The sequence below is a fragment of the Anser cygnoides genome, chromosome 6, assembly GCF_040182565.1.
Source record: "Anser cygnoides isolate HZ-2024a breed goose chromosome 6, Taihu_goose_T2T_genome, whole genome shotgun sequence".
Classification (NCBI taxonomy): domain Eukaryota; kingdom Metazoa; phylum Chordata; class Aves; order Anseriformes; family Anatidae; genus Anser; species Anser cygnoides.
The window spans coordinates 40,623,666-40,646,190 of NC_089878.1; the positions used below are offsets into that span (position 1 = coordinate 40,623,666).

The 22,525-nt window shown below is 54.4% G+C and overlaps 1 protein-coding gene across 7 annotated transcripts in view; it reads left to right on the plus strand.

Annotated features, from left to right (window-relative positions):
* Window positions 1-979: 979 nt before the first annotated feature.
* Window positions 980-22,525, plus strand: part of FMNL2 (formin like 2) — a 125,786-nt gene continuing 104,240 nt past the window's right edge. For 4 of the 7 annotated variants that reach the window (XM_066999320.1, XM_066999319.1, XM_066999321.1 and 1 more), the window contains exon 1: window positions 980-1,303. In XM_066999320.1, the coding sequence (XP_066855421.1) occupies window positions 1,187-1,303 (117 nt within the window). In that variant the 5' untranslated portion in view covers window positions 980-1,186. Of the gene's footprint in view, window positions 1,304-1,795; window positions 2,011-14,823; window positions 14,860-22,525 lie in introns of those variants that run through there. The other 3 variants (XM_066999317.1, XM_048081026.2, XM_066999322.1) reach the window with 3 other exon arrangements.

Sequence of the window (22,525 nt, forward strand, 5' to 3'; positions counted from 1 at the left end):
ATTGCCAGGTGTGCGGCAGGGAAGGAATCAGGCCTCAGATGGAGGTATCAGTGCAATGCAGCGGGGTCACCAAATGGGTCAATGCCATCTTGGCCAAGTTGCAGAGTTTTCCTCCAAACCCACGCCAGGCACCTCGCCACTTGGCTAGTGTTTGTAATGCCGCGGGGTGAACGGAGAGCAGCCCAGCTCCAAGCGTTAATGTGGTCTGGGCTTGACCGTCGTGATCTTTTTGGTCCAGAGAGAGTTTACAGGAAATGGTAAAAAAAAAAGTCAGTCAACAACATCTGGCGAGAGGGCGGCTTTGATGCACGGGGGACAAGGACGATCTGCAGGGTGACGCTGAGGCAACACTGTTGTGTTTATGGGCTTGTTCAGGCGGCATCACCTTGAACTTTGGGATTTATTTATCACCCCATCCTGCTGCCTTCACGAAACCCAAGCCCGGTCTGTGGGGCTGGAAAGCGAGGCCGCCCCGGGAGGACTCCCTGAAAATCCCTTACACAGCTCGCGTGGCTCTAAACAAACAAGGCTCGGAGCCACGAGGGCGGCATCTTCACCCCAATTCCTGTCACGGCGCCCCAAACCGTGGCTGGGTGCCCCAAAACCACGGCCGGGTGCCCCAAACCACAGCTGGGCACCCCAAACCACGGCCGGGCTCCCCAAAACACGGCTGGGCGCCTCAAACCACGGCCGGGCTCCCCAATACACGGCCGGGCTCCCCAAAACACGGCTGGGCGCCTCAAACCACGGCCGGGCTCCCCAAACCGCCGTCTCCGTGCGGGGACGGCGAGGGGCTGCCTGCGTGAGGCGACCCCCGCGGGGCAGCCCGGGCCGCCCTTGTGAGGTAAAATGGAGGCCGGGGGCGGCCGGGGCGGGCCGGGGCGGGCCGAGGGTCGCGGCGGGGCTGAGGAGGGCCGGCGGGACTACGAGTCCCAGCGCGCCCCGGGCCGGGGGCGGAGCGGGGCTTTGTGCGGACCGCGGGGCGGCATGCGGGGGAGCCGGAGCCGCAGCCGGAGCCGGAGCCGGAGCGAGCCCGCCCCGGGGGGAGGGCGAGGGCGGCGAGCCATGCCGGGCGGCGGCGCGGCGTTCCGCCGTCGGTGCTAGAGGGCGACCGCGGGGCGCCGAGCCCGCCTGGCTCGGCGGCGCCGGAGCGCGGAGGCAGCGCGGAGGGGCCGCCGCCGCCGCCATGGGCAACGCGGGGAGCGTGGACTCGCAGCAGACGGAGCTCCGGGCGCACAGCGTGCCCCTCAAGCTGCCCATGCCCGAGCCCGGCGAGCTGGAGGAGCGCTTCGCCGTCGTGCTGGTGAGCGCCGGCCCCATTGTCTGCGGGCGGCCGGCCGGGGGCGGGGAGGGGGCGGCGGGAGCGCGGCGCTGCCCCGGGCCGGGGGCGGGTGGGCTCGGCGGGGAGCGGGGGGGGGGGTTTGTGCCGGAGCCCCCCCGGGCTGGGGCCGCCTGCCCCCGGGCACCTGCGGGCTGTGCCGGGCCGGGCCGGGGCCGGGCGGCGGCGGCGGGCCGGCCGCGCGGACTTTGCCTCTGGCTTCGGCTCCTTTCTGGCCGCGTTTGAGTCCCTCCAGCTGAGGAGCACAAAGGGCTGCCCGGCCGGAGCCCTGCTGCTCCTGCAGCTTCTCCCGACGCCGCGCACCGGCCCTGGCGGGGCGGTCCCGGTGGTCCCGCAGCCACAGGAGGTGGGCGCCGCCCGGGGGCTCCGGCACCGCGCTCGCTTTTGGCGTGAAAGCCAGGAGCTGGGCAGAGGGGGGGGCATGAACCCGTGTGTGTGCCGTACCCCGAGGTCCCCTCGCGTCCCGCGAAAGCGGCCGGAGTGGCTCCCGCGACAGCCACGGGGACGGGGACGGGGACGGGCGGCCCCCGGCTCCTGCGGTGCCGCTGCTCGGGGTGGGCGCTCACTGGTATGTGCGCAGGATTTATTTCGGGTTAGACCCAATTAGATTATCGTGCCTAAGAAAAGAATAAGCCTATTCAGCTGGGAACCCCCCGCCGATGAGCCAAATGGTGAGTGAGATGTTGCGATTATTAGGTTTACGGGAAAACGCCTGATCTCGCCCCGCGCCTGTCGGGGAACCCCGCGGGCGTTGTGCTGGCGGGGGGATGCCCCCACGTACGGCCCCTGAGCCCTGCTCCGGCACATCGCACCCAGGGGGCCCGGCTTAGCCTGCCTGCACGGCCAGCAGGAGGAAAACCGGGACCTGCCGGCTGGGTCGGTGGAAGGGAGAAGCGTCAGAGCGTCGTAGATAAACGCGTAACATAAAGACGGGAGGTAGCAGGGCCGAGCCCGTGATTTCTTGAGGCGCTTGCGAGGAGCGGGTGGCATCTGTTTGCAGAAGGTGCGCTGAAATTAAGGCTCAGAGGACCGGCCGCTGCTTCGCTGGAGGGAACGGTGGCAGTGCAGGCACGTCTGTGGGATCGGTCTGTCGGATCCCTGCTCCGCGCCTGGCAGGAGGAGCTGCAAGATGGGGCTCCAGGGCCGCTGCTGGCACAGCGAGCTGAGAACTGCCTTTAGCCTGCTCTCGAAACCAGTGAGGGATGGCTGGTATTTGTTGCAGCTTCCAGGAAATATCTGACCAGTTTATGGAAGAATAAACTCCAGGGCTGTTATTATTTTGTTTTCTCTGCAGCGCAGAGGGGAAGATGGCTGTGGCACTGGTTAAACCCCAGCACTGGGCAGGCCGTAAAATAGCAGAGATTAATGAGAAAGGAATGGCAGTCTGGGGAAAAGCAGAGATGAGGACTATTTTCTGTAGGGAGAGGGGATTAGTCAGGAGATGAGTACGAAGAAAGAGATGCTGAACTTCCCAGGACTGAAGCTCACGTTCTCGGCACTCTGGTTTAAGAATTTAGCCTGGCATAACCGTTCCTCGCGCACTGCTGAGATCCCAAAGGGCTTTGCTGGCAATAGCGATTTTGTTGCTGCTAATGATGTTTCCAAGACCGCTTTTGAGGCCGATGAAGGTGCAGCTGCCTGCAGGTACACGGTCGTCATGCTGAGCAGGTCGTCTCTGTGCATAACAGTGGGGCCGTGTGGGGAAGGTTCCTGCTTTGCCACGCTCGTGGCAGCCGCCCTCTGAACCACGTGCATGTCCATGAAGAGAGCGCAGGCTGGTCATGTTTGCTGTAAGTGCTGTAACATTGGCTGCTGTCTTATTTTTTCCACTTGGAACATGCTACCCTAATCTACTCCAGTAGCTCTGTGGTCTGCGCAGCGGGTGGACGAGCAGCGGGGCGCCTGGAGATGGTACACGTGTGTGCTAGCTGGCGTTTGCTAGGTTGTTAGCAGCCTTCGTTTTGTGGAAGGTCTCTGATGTAGCAGTTTGTCCGCTTCAATCACACAGTCATCTCATTGCCTCCTTGGTTAGCCTCACTCTTTGAGGTTTGAGGCGCGTAAATTGCAGGAGATGCCTGGAGAAGTGCTCCGGGTCACTGTTTTCCAGTGAAGCTCTCAAATCTAACGGTGCTGAGACGTTCCTTCGCCTGTAACGGTGCCGCGGGCGTTACTGAGGATGGGCTGGGTGCGTGCCACGCGGCCCGCCAGGGTGAAGGACATCAGGGCCGGGTCTGGCTGCATCACACCTCCCGGTCCTTGAGTCGGTAACACGGGAGGGTTGTCCCTGTGAACCTATGTTATCTGGCATGGATTTAGCGGCTGGTGAAGTAAACACGCTTCCCTGGGCTCCCTGTTGCAATGAGGATTTACTTGTCTCTGCAGGGGAGGACCAGGGGTCATTTGCCTGTGTATTTCAGGAGGACATTGGTGGTGTGTGCTTAACAGAGAGGTGTAGAGGATCGTCTGAGAGAGATCTGCCAGCTGTGTCGTTTTTTCCATCCTATCGAAGTGACGGGAGTTCTTCCCTTTTGTTGGGATATGTACAATAATTCCCTCGGTTCCCAGCTCGTGCGAGAGCATAAAGTCCAGGAAGGTGGCAGCACAATTCCTGCGCTCCTGCCGCCGAGTTCCCCGTTCCCCGACGAGGGGTGCTGGGTGCTGGGACGGACGGAGCCCAGCTCTCGCCTTGGCTCTGGGGCTCGCCAGCACCAGCACAGCCCCTGGGCCGCGAGGCCACAGGAACCTCCTGCCGGAGCCAGTCCCTCGCCGTGCTCCATCTTCCTCTTCAGCTGCCTAGTTTTTTTTTTCTCCCGTCTTTCTCCTGCAGACACACAGGCCACATGCGCGTAAATCCCGAATGCGAGTAACCAACCCTAGTTTATCGAATAGGAAGCCGATGCTCGGCGTGCGCGAGCGCCGGCGCGGCCCGAGCGCGCCGCATGTGTCCGTAGACGTCGTGGCACCGGCGTGCGATGCGGCGAGCCGGGAGGGGCAGGGGCAGGAGCCAGGCTCCCCCTCGCAGCGGCAGCAGCTCCGGCAGCAGGGTGGTCTCCCTCTGAACCCCTAACGGGGCTGCGTGTTTGCAAACGACACGTGGTTTGGAGGAAGCGGCCGGGACGGAGTTGGCAGGGTAAATTGTTGCCTAATGAGCTGTGATTGACATAATTTGACTGCTGGATTACATATCTGCGGTGAGGTTAGCAGGAAATATCCTCTTACCCCCACCGAGCGCCGGTTGGTTTTACAGAGGAGCTCTCTGTGCCCGGTCCCGCGGGACGGAGGGATGCGTCTGAAGGGCTGGGGGACGCGGAGGGAGGACACGGCTCTGCTTTCTGCTCTGCTCTGCCCCCCGGGGAGATGGGACCTGCCTGGAAGGTCCCCGCGCACGGGGCTCTGCTGGGCAGCCCTTCTTCTCCTTCTCCTTCACCGGGGATTTGGTCCGAGCATCGTTTTCCATACGGGGCGAGAGAGCAGCGCAGTGTCTATTGCTGAGGAATTTGTAAGCTCGGGGTGAAAGTCTGTAACGTTTCCCAGCTGTTTTCCATTCTTCTTCCTAATCCTCTATCAAATGCATTATGCGTTGTTGTATAATATGTACAGCTTAGGGTCTGCAAAGCATTAAAAGAACGTGACGTTGTTGCCGGGGGTGTCTGCAAGGTGGTGTTTGGTTCCTGCCGTTCGGGTGGGGTTGGTGGGGCACCGACGTCCTTGTTGTGGTTCCTAAACCTGACGTAACTCTCTGGGGGTGAATTTCACCGGAGACACTCTAGTCCTGTGCCGGGCGCAGTTTGCATTGTTTTTATGGGATTTGAAAGCAATGGGATGGGCGCTGGGAGATGCTGAATTAGCTGTAGGAGCAGCATTCAGGAAAAGCAGCTTACCAGATTTCAGAAATTGGAAAGCCCTGTTGTGTTTTCTTGTTCAGGCCTTCTGTCTGACAGATTTCTGCCTCGGGGCTCTTTCCTCAGGATCCCATTTAAATGGTTCGAGCAGTGATACCTTCTCCCTGAAGAAACAACCTAATAAGTCAAGTTTAAAAATAGATGTTTCTGACGGGTTAAATTCATGGAGCGAACAATTGCTTCACGGTACAACATCTGTCAGGCTGGCTTGTAAATGGCATTTGCAAGTAGTTCTGCCCAGGTGTCGCAGTAGAATATTGTGATAAAGCTGTGTGGTTTGGTTTTTTTTGAGCATCTGAGCCATGAGGGTAGCCCAGCGGGTGTTTAGCTGCTCGCAGGTTACTCACATTCCCAAAATTAATTCAGCGCCTGGGAACCTGGAAGGCTTCAAAAGTGGATAAGCGGATGCGTGTGCGTATATTTTTGTGTGTACCGAATTTCCATGTAAAATAATCGCCTTAATTTATTGGGCTGCTGTGCTGGAGGCCTGAACCCATTCTGTCAAGCCGCGTGTGTCACTTCTTCGTGACTGCAGCGCGCTTGGGGTGGCCAGGGAGGGAGCAGGGGGTGCGGGGACGGACTGGGGCAGGAGGGATGGACGTCTGCGGTGGGTGACAGCGGGTCAGCCACCTCCAGGTGGAGAACAGGACCGGCTGAGAACCGCGTGCCGCCGTTGTCGCTGTTTTTCAGGCGTGCTTTGCCTCTCAAGATGCTTTACCTTTCAAGATGCTTTGCCTTTCTGTGCCAAGTAAACAGTATTAAACTCTGCAGAAACGTTTTAATCCTGAACAGCAAACCCAGCAAAAACACAAAAGCAAACAGCAACGTTAGATTTCCCCCGCGTGTTTGTTCAAAATAACCCCGGTTGGTGGAACATCTCATTTTTTCTAATATTTTTGCTCCGGTTGACAAAGGTTGTAAATTATTCAAGAAACTCTGTAAAGAGACCAGCTCCTCCGTAAAACAAAACAGCTGTCTGAAGGTATGCACGCTGGTTGCCAGCCCTGCTTTTTGCTGGTGCGGCCGTTCAACAGGAGGGCAGGACGTGCCCGGCACGGCGTGGCTGCCCTGCGCCCTCGCAGCTGGGGCAGCCCTGGTGCCTTCCTGCAGGGCTGCACTGGGCTGGTTTTAGCAAGGTCCTGCCTGTCCTCTGCTCCCACTTCCAGGCTTCCACCTGCTGAATAAAATATTTTTCCCCGTCTGTTCAGAAAGGTGGTGTAAATCTGTCCTCTGAGTCGGCCGGTTCTTACTCCAAGGGGGTGAGTGACCCTCCAGGAACTGCTTTTTTCTTTTTTCTTTTTTTTTCCCCATTGTTATTTGTAGCTTTGAGTGCGTCCTAAAGTGAAACCAAGCTTTGACATTCACTTTCTGATCTTTTGTTTGGTCACTGGAGTGCTACCGAAAGGAAGACCAGTTCTTAACATTTCCCCCAAATACGTTTTTGATCTTGAGCTGTCAGCGTTTCTGCCCATTTTTCAGTGTTGTTCCTTCCAGCTCAGAAAAACGAGAATAAATCCAATCTATTGTTTGCTCCCTTTGAGAAACGGGAAGATCCCCGCGATCGATTTCAGTTTTGCTGTTCTTTTCTGCCCCGGCCGCTGGCCGCGCTGTGGCGTGTCGTGGTGCTGTGCTCGGAGCAGCAGCCGCTTGGAAATCAGGTTGCTAAATGGGCGCTGCTAAAGAACGCTCTTAAATAACAGAAACTGCAAATACGAAGTTATTTAACGCACGGCGAGGCCTTTGCTCTGCTTTTTCAAGGTGGGCTTCCCGCGAAGCCGGCGCGGTGGCAGCCCGGTGACTGCCCCCTCGCGCCCCGGGGTGCTCGCACCCAGCTCTGCCCGCGCCCCAGCTGCCGTCCCGACCCCGCGCCGAGCACGAGCTGAAGGGCCCTCCACAGCACAATGAAATTAATTATGCAAAACATGCTAATTCAGCCACGCTCTTCAGCACCGGTTTATTTTTAAGCATCTGGGCTGTCTCGTGCGTTTGAATGGAGCGCATTATGGCGGGGATCGGAGCGCTTGCTGGTGCAGGAAGCCACGGGGGAAAGCAGCAAGCGGGGCGGCTGCTCGCTGGTTTCTTGTGGGCGCCGTGCCCTCGGGAGCCGTGCGGGACAGCAGAAGGCACGGCTGTGTCGCACAGGCTGCTCGGGGCACTGCTTGTCCCCGTCAGTGCACGTGTCCGGAGCTCCTTGGTGGCACCAGGGCATGGGTCTGGGGCGTTTGTCACTGCGGAGCAAGGTGCGGTGCCAGAGGTAGAGGTCATTTGCTTTGGCGACTGAAGGCTGAGCCTCAAAACTGGCTGAGAAGCAAAAGTGCACGTCCTGCTTCCTGAGGGGAAGAGGGAGGAACACATCCCAGCCGAGGCTGCGAGGCAGCTGCTCTCGCTGGGGGAAGGCTTCTGCAGCGAGTGATGTGTAGCCGCATTTTAGACAAACTGAGATGAATTATTGTTTGTTTTCCTCTCCGTTTGTTTGGGAGAGTCCATCTGGGAATTTGGGATGGGAAACAAGTGACACCAGCTCATTCAACATGATTTATAATTGTGCTAGAAAGAAATCCAGCCCGAGCCTTGAGCACTTCAGAGCTGCAGCATCACCTCGGCCTGCTTCTCTGCTAAAAACGCCTTTGGGTGGTGTTGCCTGAAAAGTAGTCCTTTCCCACCTCTCAGGCCCTGCTAATTTCAGTTCCGAAGGGTCAGCGTAGCAAAATGAGCAGGGTTTTAGCTCGTGGACTTCATGCGTTTGCATCAGCTGGAACCAAAGGGCTGGGCTCCTGGTTCACACCGCGGTGTCGCTGAGCGGCGCCCCGTGTCCTGCAGGAGACCTCGACTTGTGCAGAGGGCTCCCGGCTGTGCAGGCAGCAGGAGCTACGGGACGTGCTGCCCTGGTTTAACCGAGCGTGGTTTCCCTTGCGCCGATTGTTCCGACCTCGATCATCTGCTTTCTAGCGTTAGTAACTCTAGATGCACAGCATAACGCGTGGATGTGTTGGAGAAGGCAAGCATTAATTTGTCCCAGGCACCGTCTCCTCCTAAAACAGCGCCTTCCTGCCTTTCCCCGGCGCTTCGCTGAATAAAGGCTTGGATAATGTGTAATTTGCCCGTACTCTGTTGTAACTAACATACTGGAGAAATTAGCTGCGTGTTGGTTTTCAATCTACCATGGGATCTCTAACAAAACAAGTGCTTGTCTTCCGTAACTGTGCATCTTTAAACATATATTTGGGGAGGATATTCAGAAGGCAGCACAATAGCCGCATTGTGCTGGGGATGAATGGCCTTCAGAGGAGCGCCGTGCGATGCGTGGACCTCCGGGACTCTGCCTTGCAGCTCTCCAGAGCGGCTCCGGGGCTGGAACGGCGCCCGCCCGGGCGTCCTGCAGCTGGAGCGCGGGGAGGCACGCGGGGACACCCCCGTGTCAGCACCCCGCGAGCTGCCCGGCCGTGTGCCGGGGCTGCCCGCTGCCGGTCGGGGCTGCGGCGGGATGGCATTCAGCTGGGAGCACTGGTGGCCGTGCTCCTGGACGCCCTCCTGCTGTGCCTTTCTGCTTTTTTTTTTTTTGGAGGTGTACCTAGGGGGATGCCCCGGCCACTGCTCCCGGGCTGTAGTGGAGGTGACGGGAGTCAGCACAGCCCGCTCTGTGCCCTGAGGGATCCTCAGGAAACCCTTTGCAGGTTACAATGCCCAAGCGGCACAGAGGCAGTGCTAACCACGGCCTCCTGCCCCTCCGGGAGCCGTGTCCGGGCGCAGCGGGCAGGGGCACTCGCACCCGGTCCTCGAGCCCCCGTGGCAAGGGAAGGGGTGCTGCTGGGCCTGCGTGGTGGGGTCGCAGCATCCCGCAGAGCTGCCCTGCCCTCTCCTGCCTTCGTGGCCTGCTTTGTCCGCTTTTCCCCACGCGGATGCTGGCTGAGGACAGGAATTGGTCCCAGACGGACGATGGATGAGGCCTCCAGGAGGCTGTGAAGAAGTCTTAGTTTTTCTGGGGTGTGTTTGGGTGCTGTGGGAGATATCTGAAAATACAGGAATTGTTGTTGTTGTTTTCTTTCTTTTTTTTTTTTTTAAATACACATTATCTGGCCAGAAGTCATTTTACTATAAAAGGACTTGGGGAGAATATAGATTGTACATCTGTTACTTGTTTGTCTCCAAAATGACTGTATAGTCGAGGCCAAAAGCGAAGAATAGAGGGTTGCACAAATTGGCAGAGTTTCTGAAGTCTTTCAGAAGCCAGTAATTAAAGCGAAGAAGCAAATTGTTGAATCCAGAAATTCTGGTTGTTCACCCATCCGATGTTCTGGCTTGTCCCTCTCCTGACTCCTGTCGTCCCGCGTTCCTCGTGGGAGGCAGGCGAGCCGCGCGCATCCATCTGCCCCCGCTGGGTGCAAGGCACCCGTCCGAAAGGGTCCGGGAGCGATGGGGATGGCCCCGTGGAGCTCACTGAGCAGTTTTCGGACAAACATTTCCAATTATTTAGTGTGTTTGGGAGTGCTTCAAAGGGCTTTCTGCCCGGCTCCGCGAGCCTCGCAAATAGAGAAGATCAAATGAATCGCTCTCACAAATATTTAGCTCGAAGTGTGGCCGAGAGGGAGCTTTGATCTTGTGTGGGTGCGCGGGAGCCTCTGCGTAGCTGCGGCCCCTCGCCGCTCTGCGAGATCCGCGCTGGGTTTTTCTTCGCTCAGCCACAATAACCCAACGCCGCATGTGCCGGTAGCCGTGTTGCACGCTCAGAGGCAGGCGTGACGCCTGGCACTGAAACGGGACGCGGTGGCCAGGGTGCATCTGGAGCAGCGTGAGCTTTGGCGAGGGGTTGGCTATGCCCAGTCGGTCGTGTGTTTGAGCATCGTGGGGCACGGCACCCCCTACAAAAGGCATTGCCTTGGAGATTTATCTGTCGGTGCGTCTGCACGAGGTGCTGCTCGGTGGCCAGGCTACCAGAGCTCTTCGGGGAGGCTGAAGAAGCAAGTGTGGCGTAATGACAGTTACTAACGTAGGCTGCGGATTAGGCCGGGAAGAATTTGGTAATAATTTCAATCCCTCTGTGATCACATCTAGTTTACGGATAACTCTGATTAGTTGTTGCAGATCTTGTTCTCTAAAAATTGCGTCGCCTTGAACGAGGCTGGAAGTCGTTACATCTCTGCAGTGATCCTCTCCCCGCGCGCGGGAAGGGGCCGTGGAGCTGTGAAAATGCAGCTCTGCTCCCTTCCCGAGCTGCAAATACAAACGCCTGTTCTCTCGATCGTGTAAATGAATAGCCAAGTATGGTAAACGCACATCATTCTTTTTGTTAAATAAAACACGAGCTTTGCGCTTTGCAGCATTTTTCACCCGTGGATCTTTCTCCAAGCCTTGCTGTGCCGCAGCGGGAAGACAAGGGGTGAGAGTTATCGTCGTCATCTTTCGAAGAATAAAGCTGGAATTGCCACGAGCCCCCAAAACCGAGCAGCAGAAGAGGGGTTAGAAGTAAATGTCTCCCAACTTCCCTTAACTTGCTGTAACCAGTGGGAAAATAAAATGGAAATCCTCGCTGCCTCCCCCTGTGAACATGTGTTTGACACATTGGGAAGCCCGCTGTGCCTCTCCAGCTAGCGTGGTGATTTGGGACCCGGCAGCTGGCATTTGGCGCTTTGAAGTCACCTTTGCAGACCCATATGAGCTTTCCTTTAAAGCCTTTCATTTGCCTCTCTCAGCTACGCAGAAGTCGAAGAGCAGCGTTTTAGTTTGTTTATTTTCTGGCATTTTAGGACATCTTTCCTCTTTGATGCATTTAAAAATCTCATTTTACCATCCCCTGAGGTTTTGTCTGCTCCTCACCTTCTGCTCCCATTCTTCATTTTCTGCTGTGTCCTGGAGGTGGGATGTCGGTCTTTGTCCCTCTGTGCGTGTGCACGTGTGTATGAATTGAAACGTGCTTTTTTGATGACGAGCTGTATTTCAGAACTGGCCGACCTGTGAGTCCAGACAAAGGTGGGAGAGGATACCTTCGTCCACAAGCAGCTCGCTCGGGCAGAGGTGGTTGGTGCAGCGGTGCCAGCACCGAGCAGACTGCCTGCCTGTCTTTGGAGAAGCAGAGGCACTATCGGAGCTGTGCTGGGTCTTGGTAAAGGAAAGAAAAGGAAGATGAAAGGAGGTCGTGAGGGTCTAAGGAATCATCTTGACTTGGGAATTACTTCTGTGTCTTCTATCAGTAGAAGAAAGACTAATTTCTTCTTTAATGTGGAGATGGCTGAGTGCATGAATGATGTACTCGAAACACCAGGGGAAAATGCTTTTCTTTTTATTTTGAAAATGCGCTTTTATATGAGAAACCGTAATGCCTGGAATAGGTATTCAAGGGTGATTTCTATATGCACATTCGCTGTGCTGAATGCATTCATGAAAAGTAAGAAGTTCAGCTGGCTGGGATCCAATGGCTGGAAAATGGGAGAAGAGAAATTTAGGAAGCCCAATTTAACACTTCGTATTAATTAAAATAGACCAGCACGTGTGAAGGTTTCCATGCTCACGTACATGCCTGCTTGCCCTCCCTTCCAAGCGAGGTGTGTCTCACGCAGCGAGCCCGCTGCGGGGCCATCGGAGGAGCGGCGGCTGTCCTGCCACTGCTTGCCGCGGGAGCAGCAGAGATTCTGCCCGAAATCCAGCTGCGTACACCTGTAACCCCAGACTGCTGCGCGGAGCGGTGTGCAGGTGGGCTTCCTCTGTCCTGAGGAGGATTTTGGCAGAAGATGAAGTGCTTCCATTAAAATATAACAGAACTCGTGCAAGAGTTTACGTGAGCTGCGTCCTTTTGTGTTCAGCAACAGCAGGATCCTTCATCAGCAAGGGTGGTGCAAATGAATTTGTTGTTCACAGAGGGGCAGGAAAACCAGCTCGCAGTTCTCACATGCTGATACTGCTCCTGCATCCTCAGATACGGCACTGATTACAACTGGCAGTCGGTGGATCGCGAGCACGCTGCGTTTTCTGTTAAGATGAGGAGCTCAGATACCCACAAACAGGAGGGAGGCAAAGACTGATCAGGCGTGAAGTTCTTCTTTGGCACGGAACTTGCGTGGCTCGAAGAGGCAAGGAGATGTACAGCCGAGAAGGAAAGGGACTTGTACTTGGAAAGCTCAAAGCTGTTGTTTATTTGTTTTTGCTAACATTTGCCTCTGAAGGAGGATCTTTGTTAAAGGTGAATTCCCTATTCTGTTTAGCCAGTGGAGAGAAAATTATCGTGATGCGCCTGTAAGGTGTTCAGTGAATTAATTGTCCATTAAAACCAGATTGCTCTCAGGTGCTCCAGGATCCTCGAGGTGTGGTAGCCCACGCAGGCGGAGTATTCCTCATGTTTCTAGTACAAAACACAGCTCTTGTATTGAAACCACCCAGGGAGTGTACATAAATAAGCACGTGGAGGTGTCTGCATTGAGACAGAAACCTGTTGTAATTTTTCTAAGATTAACCTACAGGCCTGCGTGGGTATGTTCTCCCAATTGCTGCTGCTGTGCCGAAACATATGCCGCAGAAAAGACAGGCAAAACAGAAAACCTTCCCCTCTGAACACTGAAAAAAATCCTTATTTAAATTTATTCCATTTTCAGAAGTGCTCAGTTGAGGAATTACTCGGGGGAAAGTACCCTCCCGAGGCAGCGCTACCCCAGCGGTGCCCGCGTTGTGTGTGCCGCGGGCCACTCGTCCCAGCGGGGCTGGCATCTCGCAAGAGGGCCGTCGTTCAGAGCCTGTTTATTGCAGCGAGAGCTTTTCTCACAGAGATACTGGCGCAGAATAGGGCGTCTTTTGCTGACACGTAGATCGGTGTAGCCAAAACACCGGTTAAGGCCTTGAGTGTGGCCACCCTTATCCTGCCGGGCTGTTCGTGTGGTTGACCTTGTGCTGCGTCGTGTTGCCTCCACGGACACATCTGCCGTTTCTGTGTAGAAGCTGCCGTCTCCAGCTTTTAGTAATGACCTAATTTTGGTTTACAAGTTGCTGCTGCTACTCGGGGTGCCGGGGGCCTGGCTGCGGGCTGCCTCCTCCTTGTGCAGAGCCTCCTAGTTTGCTTAATCCCTCGTTCGCAGTTTTCAGTTTGCAACGTTGCCTTTCCTCACGGGAGCTGGGCGCTGGTGCGGCATCTGAGTGCACTGCAATACTAAGGATTTAGGCGGTGGTTAAAATAGAGCAGATCAGTAGATTTATGGATTTTCCTGGCCAGGCTCCATCCTCGGATGTGTCTGCGCGGGTCCCTCCGCGGGGATGTCTCAGAAGTTGCGCGTGGCGGAGAGCGCGGCTCGGTGCTCGGCAGGTGCGGTGCTCGCGTGGTTCTTCTGCCGCGTTACTGCCAGCGCAGCCCAGAGGCTTCTTAAAGTGCAGATCGGGAGGTCTTGTCTCTGCCTCTTGCTCCAGGCCTTCTGCCACGTGGTGTCTTCCAGGCACCGGGCAGTGCCTTTGCCGTCCGTCGCCTGCTGGGGTGGCCTTCGCTCCCGCTCAGCCGCCTGCGTAGGGGGCAGGAGAGGCCTCGGAGGGCTCTGGGAGGGGTGCAGGCGTTATTTACTGCCCGTGTGGGATCCTAAAGTGCTTTTAGTACTTTCATGAGTGCTGGCCTAAGTACAGGCTTGGCTTTGGGTTGTTGTGCTTTGTTTGTGGATCCATGCAGTGATGTGGGCAGCGCTGTGGTCTTGCACGGAGAAGTTAGGAGGAGCCAGGCTGCAGGCTGGCACATCGAGCACGGTTGTTGGAAACGTGAAGGGCTCCCTGGCTTCACTGCAGGCGTAGGTTTTGCATTAACGGGACGCTTCGGACTCGGCGGAGGAACTGCCTTAGCAGCCTGCGCCGTCTCCCCCGAATTATCTTGAAGGCATTTCTAACTTTGTGGGAGGGAATGCGGCTGAAGAAATATCAACATGCCGTGAGCGAGCACACTGTGTGAGGGAGCGCGGCTTAAATGTTTCTGTGTTGGTAGGAGGCAGAAGCGTGTTGTTTCTGCCTTGCTTGGGGACTTGGGCAGTGGGTAAGCCGGGGGCAGGGATCCTGCCTACCGGGCTGCTGAGCAGCAGGGGAGCAATTTGACAACATTTAACACAAATTCATCGTGACGGTAGAAGTTTGAAAAAGGGGGGTGGTGGGAGGGCTTTTGGGAGCGTGCCGACCCGGGAGGCGCACAGAGCCCGGGAGCAGCGGGGCTGGTGGCGGCCATGCCGGGCCCAGGCCGCATCCAGCGCGGTGCGAGCTGTCGGGGCGCTCCCAGGCCGGGCTTCACCGTCCCACGGCTGCTGCGCCTCAGGACCTTGCTTCAGTGGCTGCCCCCTCACAGCCGAAGCTGGCAGTGCTGTGGGGAGCAGCGTGCTCGCCGTGGTCAGGGAGGCAGCATGGCACAGCATCCTTCTGCCCTGGTTATCGCATCGGTCACCTGAAGGCGCGTGTCCTGTGAGAGGCTCTGTCATCTGTTACCCCATGTTACATCACGTTAGCATTACTTCTGTGCTCTTTTTGCTCTTTATTTTTCATCAGGGCGGTCTGTGACTTACAAACCGGGCGGTTTGTAAAGGTCCCTGCTTTCTCTGTCACCAGCACCCCACGGTGCTCGCACACCCACCTCATAGCTCCTCTTTGCGCAGTATGAAGTCTTGCAAATCTCAGGTAATTGTGATGCCATTTTTTTCTTTTCTTTTTATGTTGTATTCCGGCCTCTGCAAAATGTCACCAAGTGCTGCAGCTCGTAAGAAATGAAAGAGAAACCGTTCCTTTTTACGATTTGGCCTGCTCCCTCGCGAGGGAGGAGGAGGTCACTGGAAGGGCTGCGGGCTCTGTGTCCCGCAGGCTTGTCAGAGCCTTTCAGTCCTTCAAGTCCCCCGGCAGTGCCCAGACAAATGGTCACAGGCTAATGCTGAAGGGCATTTGCCTTAAAGCCAAGCCCCGCGTCTCCTGCAGGCCTCCTCCCGGCCCCGCTGGGAGCGGAGGGCAGGACGCGGAGGCCGGTTATCGGGCTGCGTCGCGCCGGGCGGCTGGAGATAGCTGCGAGGCGAGGGGACGGCCTTGGCCCAGCGCCTCGGGACACCCGCGCCCTCCCGTGCTCGGTGGCGCAGTGGGTGCGGGCTGGGGGCGGGAGGGCGAGGGAAAGCCTCTAGGACTGCTGTGAGCCAGCACACGCGTCCTGTGAGTCAGAGGGATGGCCTCCTCTGCTTGCAGGTATGGGATGTGGTCATCTGCGCGGGCTGGTGAGGCACCAGTTCCTCAGCCCCCAGATCTCTCCTTCTCTTCTTGCTGGGACTGCACCCCCGGGGTTAAAACCTTGTTGGTTTTTTTTGAGGGTTTCCCCATATCATCCCACCTGCAGGAAGGAGAGGACTTGGCAGAAGATGGTGCCGTTTAGTGCAGAGCATCGGGAGCTGGGACGTAGAGCCCCGTGCCCCACGGCTCGCCCGGCCCCGCGCACACCCTGCCTGCGCTCCTCGCCGCTGTGGCTTTGTCTTCTGCCACGCGGCTGTGTCGGTCGCGATGCTGCTCACCGAAATCTCCGTGCTGTACAGGTGCCCTGACACACGAATGAACTTTGTTGTGGATTTTTTTTTGTGCGGGTCGCCCGGAGGCTGTGTGTATGCCAGCACTCCGTGTGTAAACAGGGAGATCCCTGGAAGCGCATGTTATTCCCCTGCTCCGACGGTTTTTGCCGTATGAGATGTATGGCTTGTTTATAACATCTGGTGGTTACTGCTTTTAATTTGAATGCCGCTGATGTTTCTGAAAGATGCTTTTCATTACGTTCGTGGGGCCTGATTTCAGTGACATTAAAGGCTCTCCCACTCCGAGAGTGATACAAAGGCATCTTGGGGGGGGATAGGCATTGGGCTTGCACTTTATTTAAAATCGTGCTGCCTGGCCATGCTGGGGCCATGCTGGGGGCAGGGGCAACAGCAGCAAAAGGCACTGCCTTGTAAGAAATCTTTGTACCTAGGTCAATGAGGACTGCTGGTGATTGTGTGCGTGTAGGTGCAAATCTAATCTGTTGTCCTAATCTGACAAATTTATGAGGAGTTGATGCACTCCAGAGGTGATCTCTGCTCCTTCTTCTCGGTCAAAAATACAGTCTTCCCGGTAAGTGTGGTAGTTTTTTGAATTACGGGAGTGGACAAATGGTTTTTGTTCACTTGTCTGGATGCATAAAATGAAATTAATACCTATAGTTCTCTCAAAGAACTTTGCTGAGGCAGTTGAGGGCAGAATTTGGTCTGCCTTTTGTTAGTTTTAATCTACAACACACTGCATTCTTAAATTAGAGAAGATTCATCCTAGAAATGTACACAGTCAACGCTTTGAAATACACTGAAGCTCTGCATTTTCTACATAAATTATATACAAAAAAAAGCAAAGTTCGAACCGTTAAGCTTGCAACCAAGCCTCTTTCTTGCAGATGGCGAGCTGCTGGGCAGCGCAATGAAAGGCAGATGTCCTCCCTGCCTACCCAGTTGGGAGCAGCAGGACCGAACTGCGGAGTGCTCGCCGCCGTGTGTTGTTTCACATGCCCGCAGCCAGCTAGCACGGGCTTTGTTTGCAGCCCTGCTCCAAGCGGCAGCCTCCAGGGCTCAGGGGCACGGGGCGAGCTGGCAGGAGCAGGCATCGTCCGTGTGTCAGGGCTGTGCCTTTGCTAACCCCAGAGCACTTCTAACGTGGGTAAAACTACTGAGTTTTCTTAGCCTGGCTCTTTTCGGTAAGAAATTGAAAGTCTTGGGTTGAAGATTCAGCCTCAGACAGACCCTAAATAGCGGCTTCACTGAAATAGTTGATGCTTGTCACAGTTACGAGCATCTGTAGATAGTCTGACAAGAGGGACGGAATAATAGCTAGTGTCGTTAGCCTAGTAGTGGTGACTTTCATGTCATTGCAATTGCGAAGTTAATTGAAAATTTAGAAGCAAAACCAACTCCTTTCTGTTTATGGTATTATCTCCTTAAAGCATGTATTTATTTCTGAATACAGCATATTATATATGAACTCCTGAAAAATGAAAAGATGCTTTATTTTGCCTTAGGGAAAGCAACAACCATACTTAAAAACCTCCCAGAGTAGACATCTTTGGAGAGCATTTTACAATTGGGTTCCTTCCTCGCTTTCTGTTACGTGCTCAACCCTCGGACTAAGGAGAGTATAAAACTTTCACATTAATATGCAATATCTCTTCCGAAGATCTCCCAGAGCCTCTGGCCTGTGGCAGCTCCACGTGGCGTGGAGGGTATGTTACACGCGCAACCATTCTGCTTGTAATCTCAGTCGTACACGATTTAGGATCTGCAGAGGTTTTTACTGCTTTTTTACTTACTCGTTAAATCATCTGGAAAACATATTTAAGTTTTTATGTCATACGTTTTTTTTCTAATGTAAAAGCAGTCTAAAAGCCAATGCAAGTGTTCTTTGGTGCGCTGCACGGAGCGCTCGGAAATGACATCCCACTGCAGCGGAGCGTCTGCAGTCAGCACAGGGTGCATAAAGATTGGCTTCATGATGTTTAAAACCTGGTGCACAGGTTCCTGGTGATGAGAAGTGTCCTTTACCTGGTGAGCTCTCAGACTGCTGCAGCGGCGCCAAGCTTCCCTCCTGGACTGGTGCTGTAATGGCCCAAAGAGAAAGCCCACAGCCCAGGTTTTTCTCTTTCCTTTCTGAATGAATACTGTAACCGTGAAGCAGACAACAGCGGATACTGCCCGTGCTTCCAGTTTGATGTGAGGAAAAATGACACACAGTGTAAATGGCATTGCTTGCTTCCCGTGAGCAGGTGCCCGCGGTGACTGGATGGCCCTGGCAGACCATGGCAGACTTAGCGTTTTGGCTTCTAATCGAAATACGCTGCTGTAATTCTTAAAGGGAAAGCGAAACCCACGGCCTTCGATAGGAAGCTCTTTGCTGCTAAAAGCAAATGGGCAGGTGCAGCACCAAGCCCGCTGCCGCTCCGTAACGGGTGCTGGGGAGATGCTGTGCGTGGTGCTCACACACCGGGCGTCACGTTGTGGTGAAAAATGCCACGGAGGATTCTGCTGGAGGGCCATCCAGATGCACAGCCCAGGGCATTTAGTACTCGGGAGCAGGTAACAGAGAGATTTTGGGTTAGAGCATTTCTTTATACAGGAATGTTAGTTTAAATAATGCAGCCACAATTTCTAGCCGTCCTGTTCGAGTCCATCTGCTGGTGTATTCGTCATGCCCGAGTTCAGTGCAAACTGGTGTGGGCTGGCAGTGAGTCGCTTAGACACCTTGCAGATATGTTTTATCGTCTCGTGTTTGAACTTCACCTTTCCTTGGAGCTGCCCTACGGCCACAGATGCGGAGTTACCAGACTTCATATGTGGAATCCTCAAAAGCTGTTCTTTTTAATGTCAAGTAATTTTTATTAATTTATGAATCAAGAAGCCAGTAAACCTCAAGTGAGATTTAATAAGCTCTGTTACCAGTGTTTATGCATAACAGAAAAAACACAGAGCTTTGTTCATGTATTCCCTTTCTTCTTACTATCCTGCAGATGCGTTGGAAGGGTCGAGTACAATGGAAACGATCCTTTGATGCTAATTGACAGCTAATCAATTAACTGCTTCCAAGTAACGACGAGAGGAGGCAGTCTCACATTCTCTCAGGTCAAGTTTAATAATCACTTTGGGGAAGAATCCCGATGAGAAGCAAAGCGCTGTGCCGTTCAGGTAGAGCACCAGAGTGCTTACCAAATGCAAGAATTGTGCAGGCTTTGGTAACGTGACAGTAACGTGCAAGCCGTGCGGGGTGGCCAGGGAAAGATACTTGCCCAGGGCGGTCACCCCTCACCAGACCAAATGAGATTTTCTCTCTGAGAACGTATGATGGGAAGCCTGACTTCCAGCGCTGTAATTAGAGTGTGATTTTCATTTTAACTTAAGAATATTAGAGCTACAAATCCACCAAAGTTACAGCCAATCCTTTGGGTTCATGAGGGACAGATGCTTGGAAAAAACGCTGGGTATTAAATGGACAGGCCGTGTATTAAATGCCGGTATTTAGGGCAGGGTTCTGCAATCCGTGTTTCCTGAGGAAATCCAGGAAAACGGACACCCCCTGCCCTGGGGGAAGCGGAACAGTGAGATGTGGGCGACAGGGCGCCCGCGCTGCCCTCTGCCTGGGTGATCAGCGTTACCAGCACGGGTTGCAGCAGTGGGAGAGTTGGTTTTCCTCCTAAGCTGCTGCTCGGGATATGCTAACGGTCTGTAAAACAAACAGACAAACAAAAAAAACCAATTATTTCCAAGCAGTAAATAACCTGCGAATGCGTGGAGCTGCTCTGAATTATTTAATACCCATCGTGTTTCTCACTCGCAGCAACAGCTTTATCGGTTTATTGTAACGTTTGAGAAGACAAGGGAAAGATTTGCTGTTGTCTGTTCCTTTTGTTGAGGTTCTCAGATGTATTTGTCTTGGATAACCTCCTCTTTCTTTCCATGTTGCCACTGCCTGTGGAAGGCTCTCTCTCTTCCCTTTTTTCCCATGGGGAAAAGCCTGTCCCTGCCTCAAATCTCCTCTGCCAGGAGGGTGCAGACCTTTGGAAATGGCAGGGCTCCTGCGCTGAGCACTGTGGCAGAGGCGTACAGTCCTTACGGGTGACGAAGCACCTTGGTTGTGTGTGCCCGGGCTTGTCACTTCACATTCTGCATCCCGACGGTTTGCAGGCTTGTTTTGGTCCTTTTTTCTGTGCTCAAGCCTTACTCTGAAGACCTGGGGGGTTATTTTCCCAACTCGTGGTCTCCTCGGATCTCAGGTCGTTGGTGAGCCTGGTGCGGTTCCTGGAAATGCTCTTTCCTTCTGCAGGCTCTGGTGTCCCGTCTGGTTCCTCCCGCTGGGGCTGAGCACACAACCTACTTTTCTGTGCCTTAATCCTCACCTGGCCAACTCGGTGCAGCTCTTTGCTTGCAGGTGATATCGCCTCCGGATTTTCTCTCTGTTGGGTCTGCAGGTCTCCTTGTGTGCGCCTTAAATGGCTTACGCATAACAACGAGGACAATTCCCTCATAATTTCCCGGGCTACCCAACTAAGACTCAGTCATTCAGCACCTCAGCGTGCAGGTTATTTACAGCGCGGTCGGCCGCGGCCCCGCTCAGCCTGGGCTGGAGCAGGGCACATGCCCTGCCTTGGCAGAGGGCTGATGCCTTGCCTCGTGCTGCCACAGGGCAGGGCTGGCAGCGTGTTCGGCGCTGGGAGGGAGCAGTGCCGCGAGGCAGGCTGCTCTCAGCTGCCGGCGGAGCGCTGGGGCTGGCTGTCATTCCCCTTCTACCAGGAGAGCTGGTCCGAAACCAACTTAAACACGGCGCGATGCAAGGGAGCGTGGCTCTGGCCCACAGATGTTTAAAATGAATCACGCTGCTTGTCTGTATTTCTCAGCTGGGGTTAACTCCTGCACTATGGAAAATAAAAATGGGCTTTTTATTGCTTCGGAGGCCGCATTGTTGAGCTAATGCCATGGATGCTTGGTGATGAATACTGTAGCACCAAACAGCTGTCTCTGAGAGCAATACAGTTGGGAGGCAATATGCGGCTTACCCGGCCAGCCCAGCGAGATGATGTGATTGAATCACGAATAGATAAACAGAGCTTTGTGTTTCTCTGTGCTTTCTGAGCGGGGCTTCTCTTCCCCCGAGTTCTCAAACATCGAAACTTAAAGGAATGAGCAAGGAGTAGTTCGGCTAAGCGGCGTAACACACCCAGCAGTGCTCCTCCCTGCTAGGTTTCTTATGATAAACCTCCACAAATTTCTTTGAGGGCAGCAGCATTAATGACGTGACAACTCAAAAGCAGCAATAATAATTTTTGTGGTCATTACTTTAGGGCATGGATCGGAAAAGCTTAGGAGTCCAAAAAGCTGGGATGTGCCTAGGCTCTGTCAGCCTGATGCTGGCTTCTGACAGCACCCGGCCTTTCAGGTAGGCTGCTCCGACGGACCAGACCGATGTAGGAATATATGCAGAAGTGTAAGCATGCCTAATTAAGAGCTGATTGACTAATACTTTTATTACGGCATTGGTGAGACTGCTGGCAGAGGCGGCAGCTCGGGGCGTACCGGCACAGGGCAGAGGAATTTGCTGTGAGCGGAGTTCCCCTTCTCGGCAGCGGGCTGTGTGGGCACCACAGCTGCTCGTGGGTGAGGTTTTGGTGGTGCTCAGGCACACCTGACACCAGCCTCAGGGCCACCACTGCCACAGCACGGGGACAGGCTAGCGGGAACAAAGTTCACAGTGAATACGACTGAACGGGTGTTCTTCCGAAAATCTTTCTAGCAAGTGTTTTTATGCTAGGTTAAAATGTATTCCAACACACGACGTTCATTTTAACTTTTCAATTTCTTAAAACTTTCGCTGCGGCAAACCCAAATCTAGGCTCATCAGTGCAAAATGGTCCTAACCGAGAGCTGTTTATCGACTCTGCACTGTAATAAATCTTGGTTCGTAGTTCTTGGCAATCGTTGGCTAGACGCAGCGGTACAGCGGAGAGGAGCAGCACAGCCTTGCTCCTGAACGCAACTGCTGGGAAGATGGGATGCAGGTGGTTAAGGGCAACTTAAGAGAAATTAATGGTTGAAGGTGGATGAGATGCAGTGAAACGAGGAGGCATTATTTTAAATACTACCCACGCTTTCACTGATACGAAGGTTTTGGCCCGTTTGTAGAAATTGCCCGGTGAGCTGATGGAGCGGAGCACTGCAAGGGAGGTTTCGCTGAAAGATGCTCATCGTTGGACATGGAAGGTGTTAATCAGGAAAATGGGGCGTCCTCCTAGAGGAAATTAGTTTAATTGCAGTTCAGATTTTCTGCGCTGAGAGGGAATAATCAGAGTAATTTTACTCGACTAGGGAATGGCGCAGAAAGACATCCCTTTGTGGTGGGCAGCATATTAGTGATAGTTACCGGGAGAGGACCGCAGTTCAAAGAGTTTCTGTAGCCTGGTGCTTATTTTGCTGCGCTTCAGCCATTAACACTTGGGGACGAGCATCTCACCCTAATTAGGCCTTATTTCTCAACTGGCCATCTGTTCACTGAGCCCTCTCTAAATCTTCCTCTGCTGCAAACCCTCCTCCGGCCGCGCCGAGGTCCCGGCTGGCTCTGGGCTGCTTTTGTGTAGCAAAACAAGTCAGCGCCGAGTCTTCTACCCTGGACCCGTGAGTAGCTTGTACTGCCGAGGAGTTTTTGGATGGACTTAATAAATGAGTCTATCTGGACAAGAAAAGACCCAAAAGACACACATGACAGCGAGTTAACAAACAGCTATTGAAGACAATGGCCTTTTTCTCAGCCTCAGACT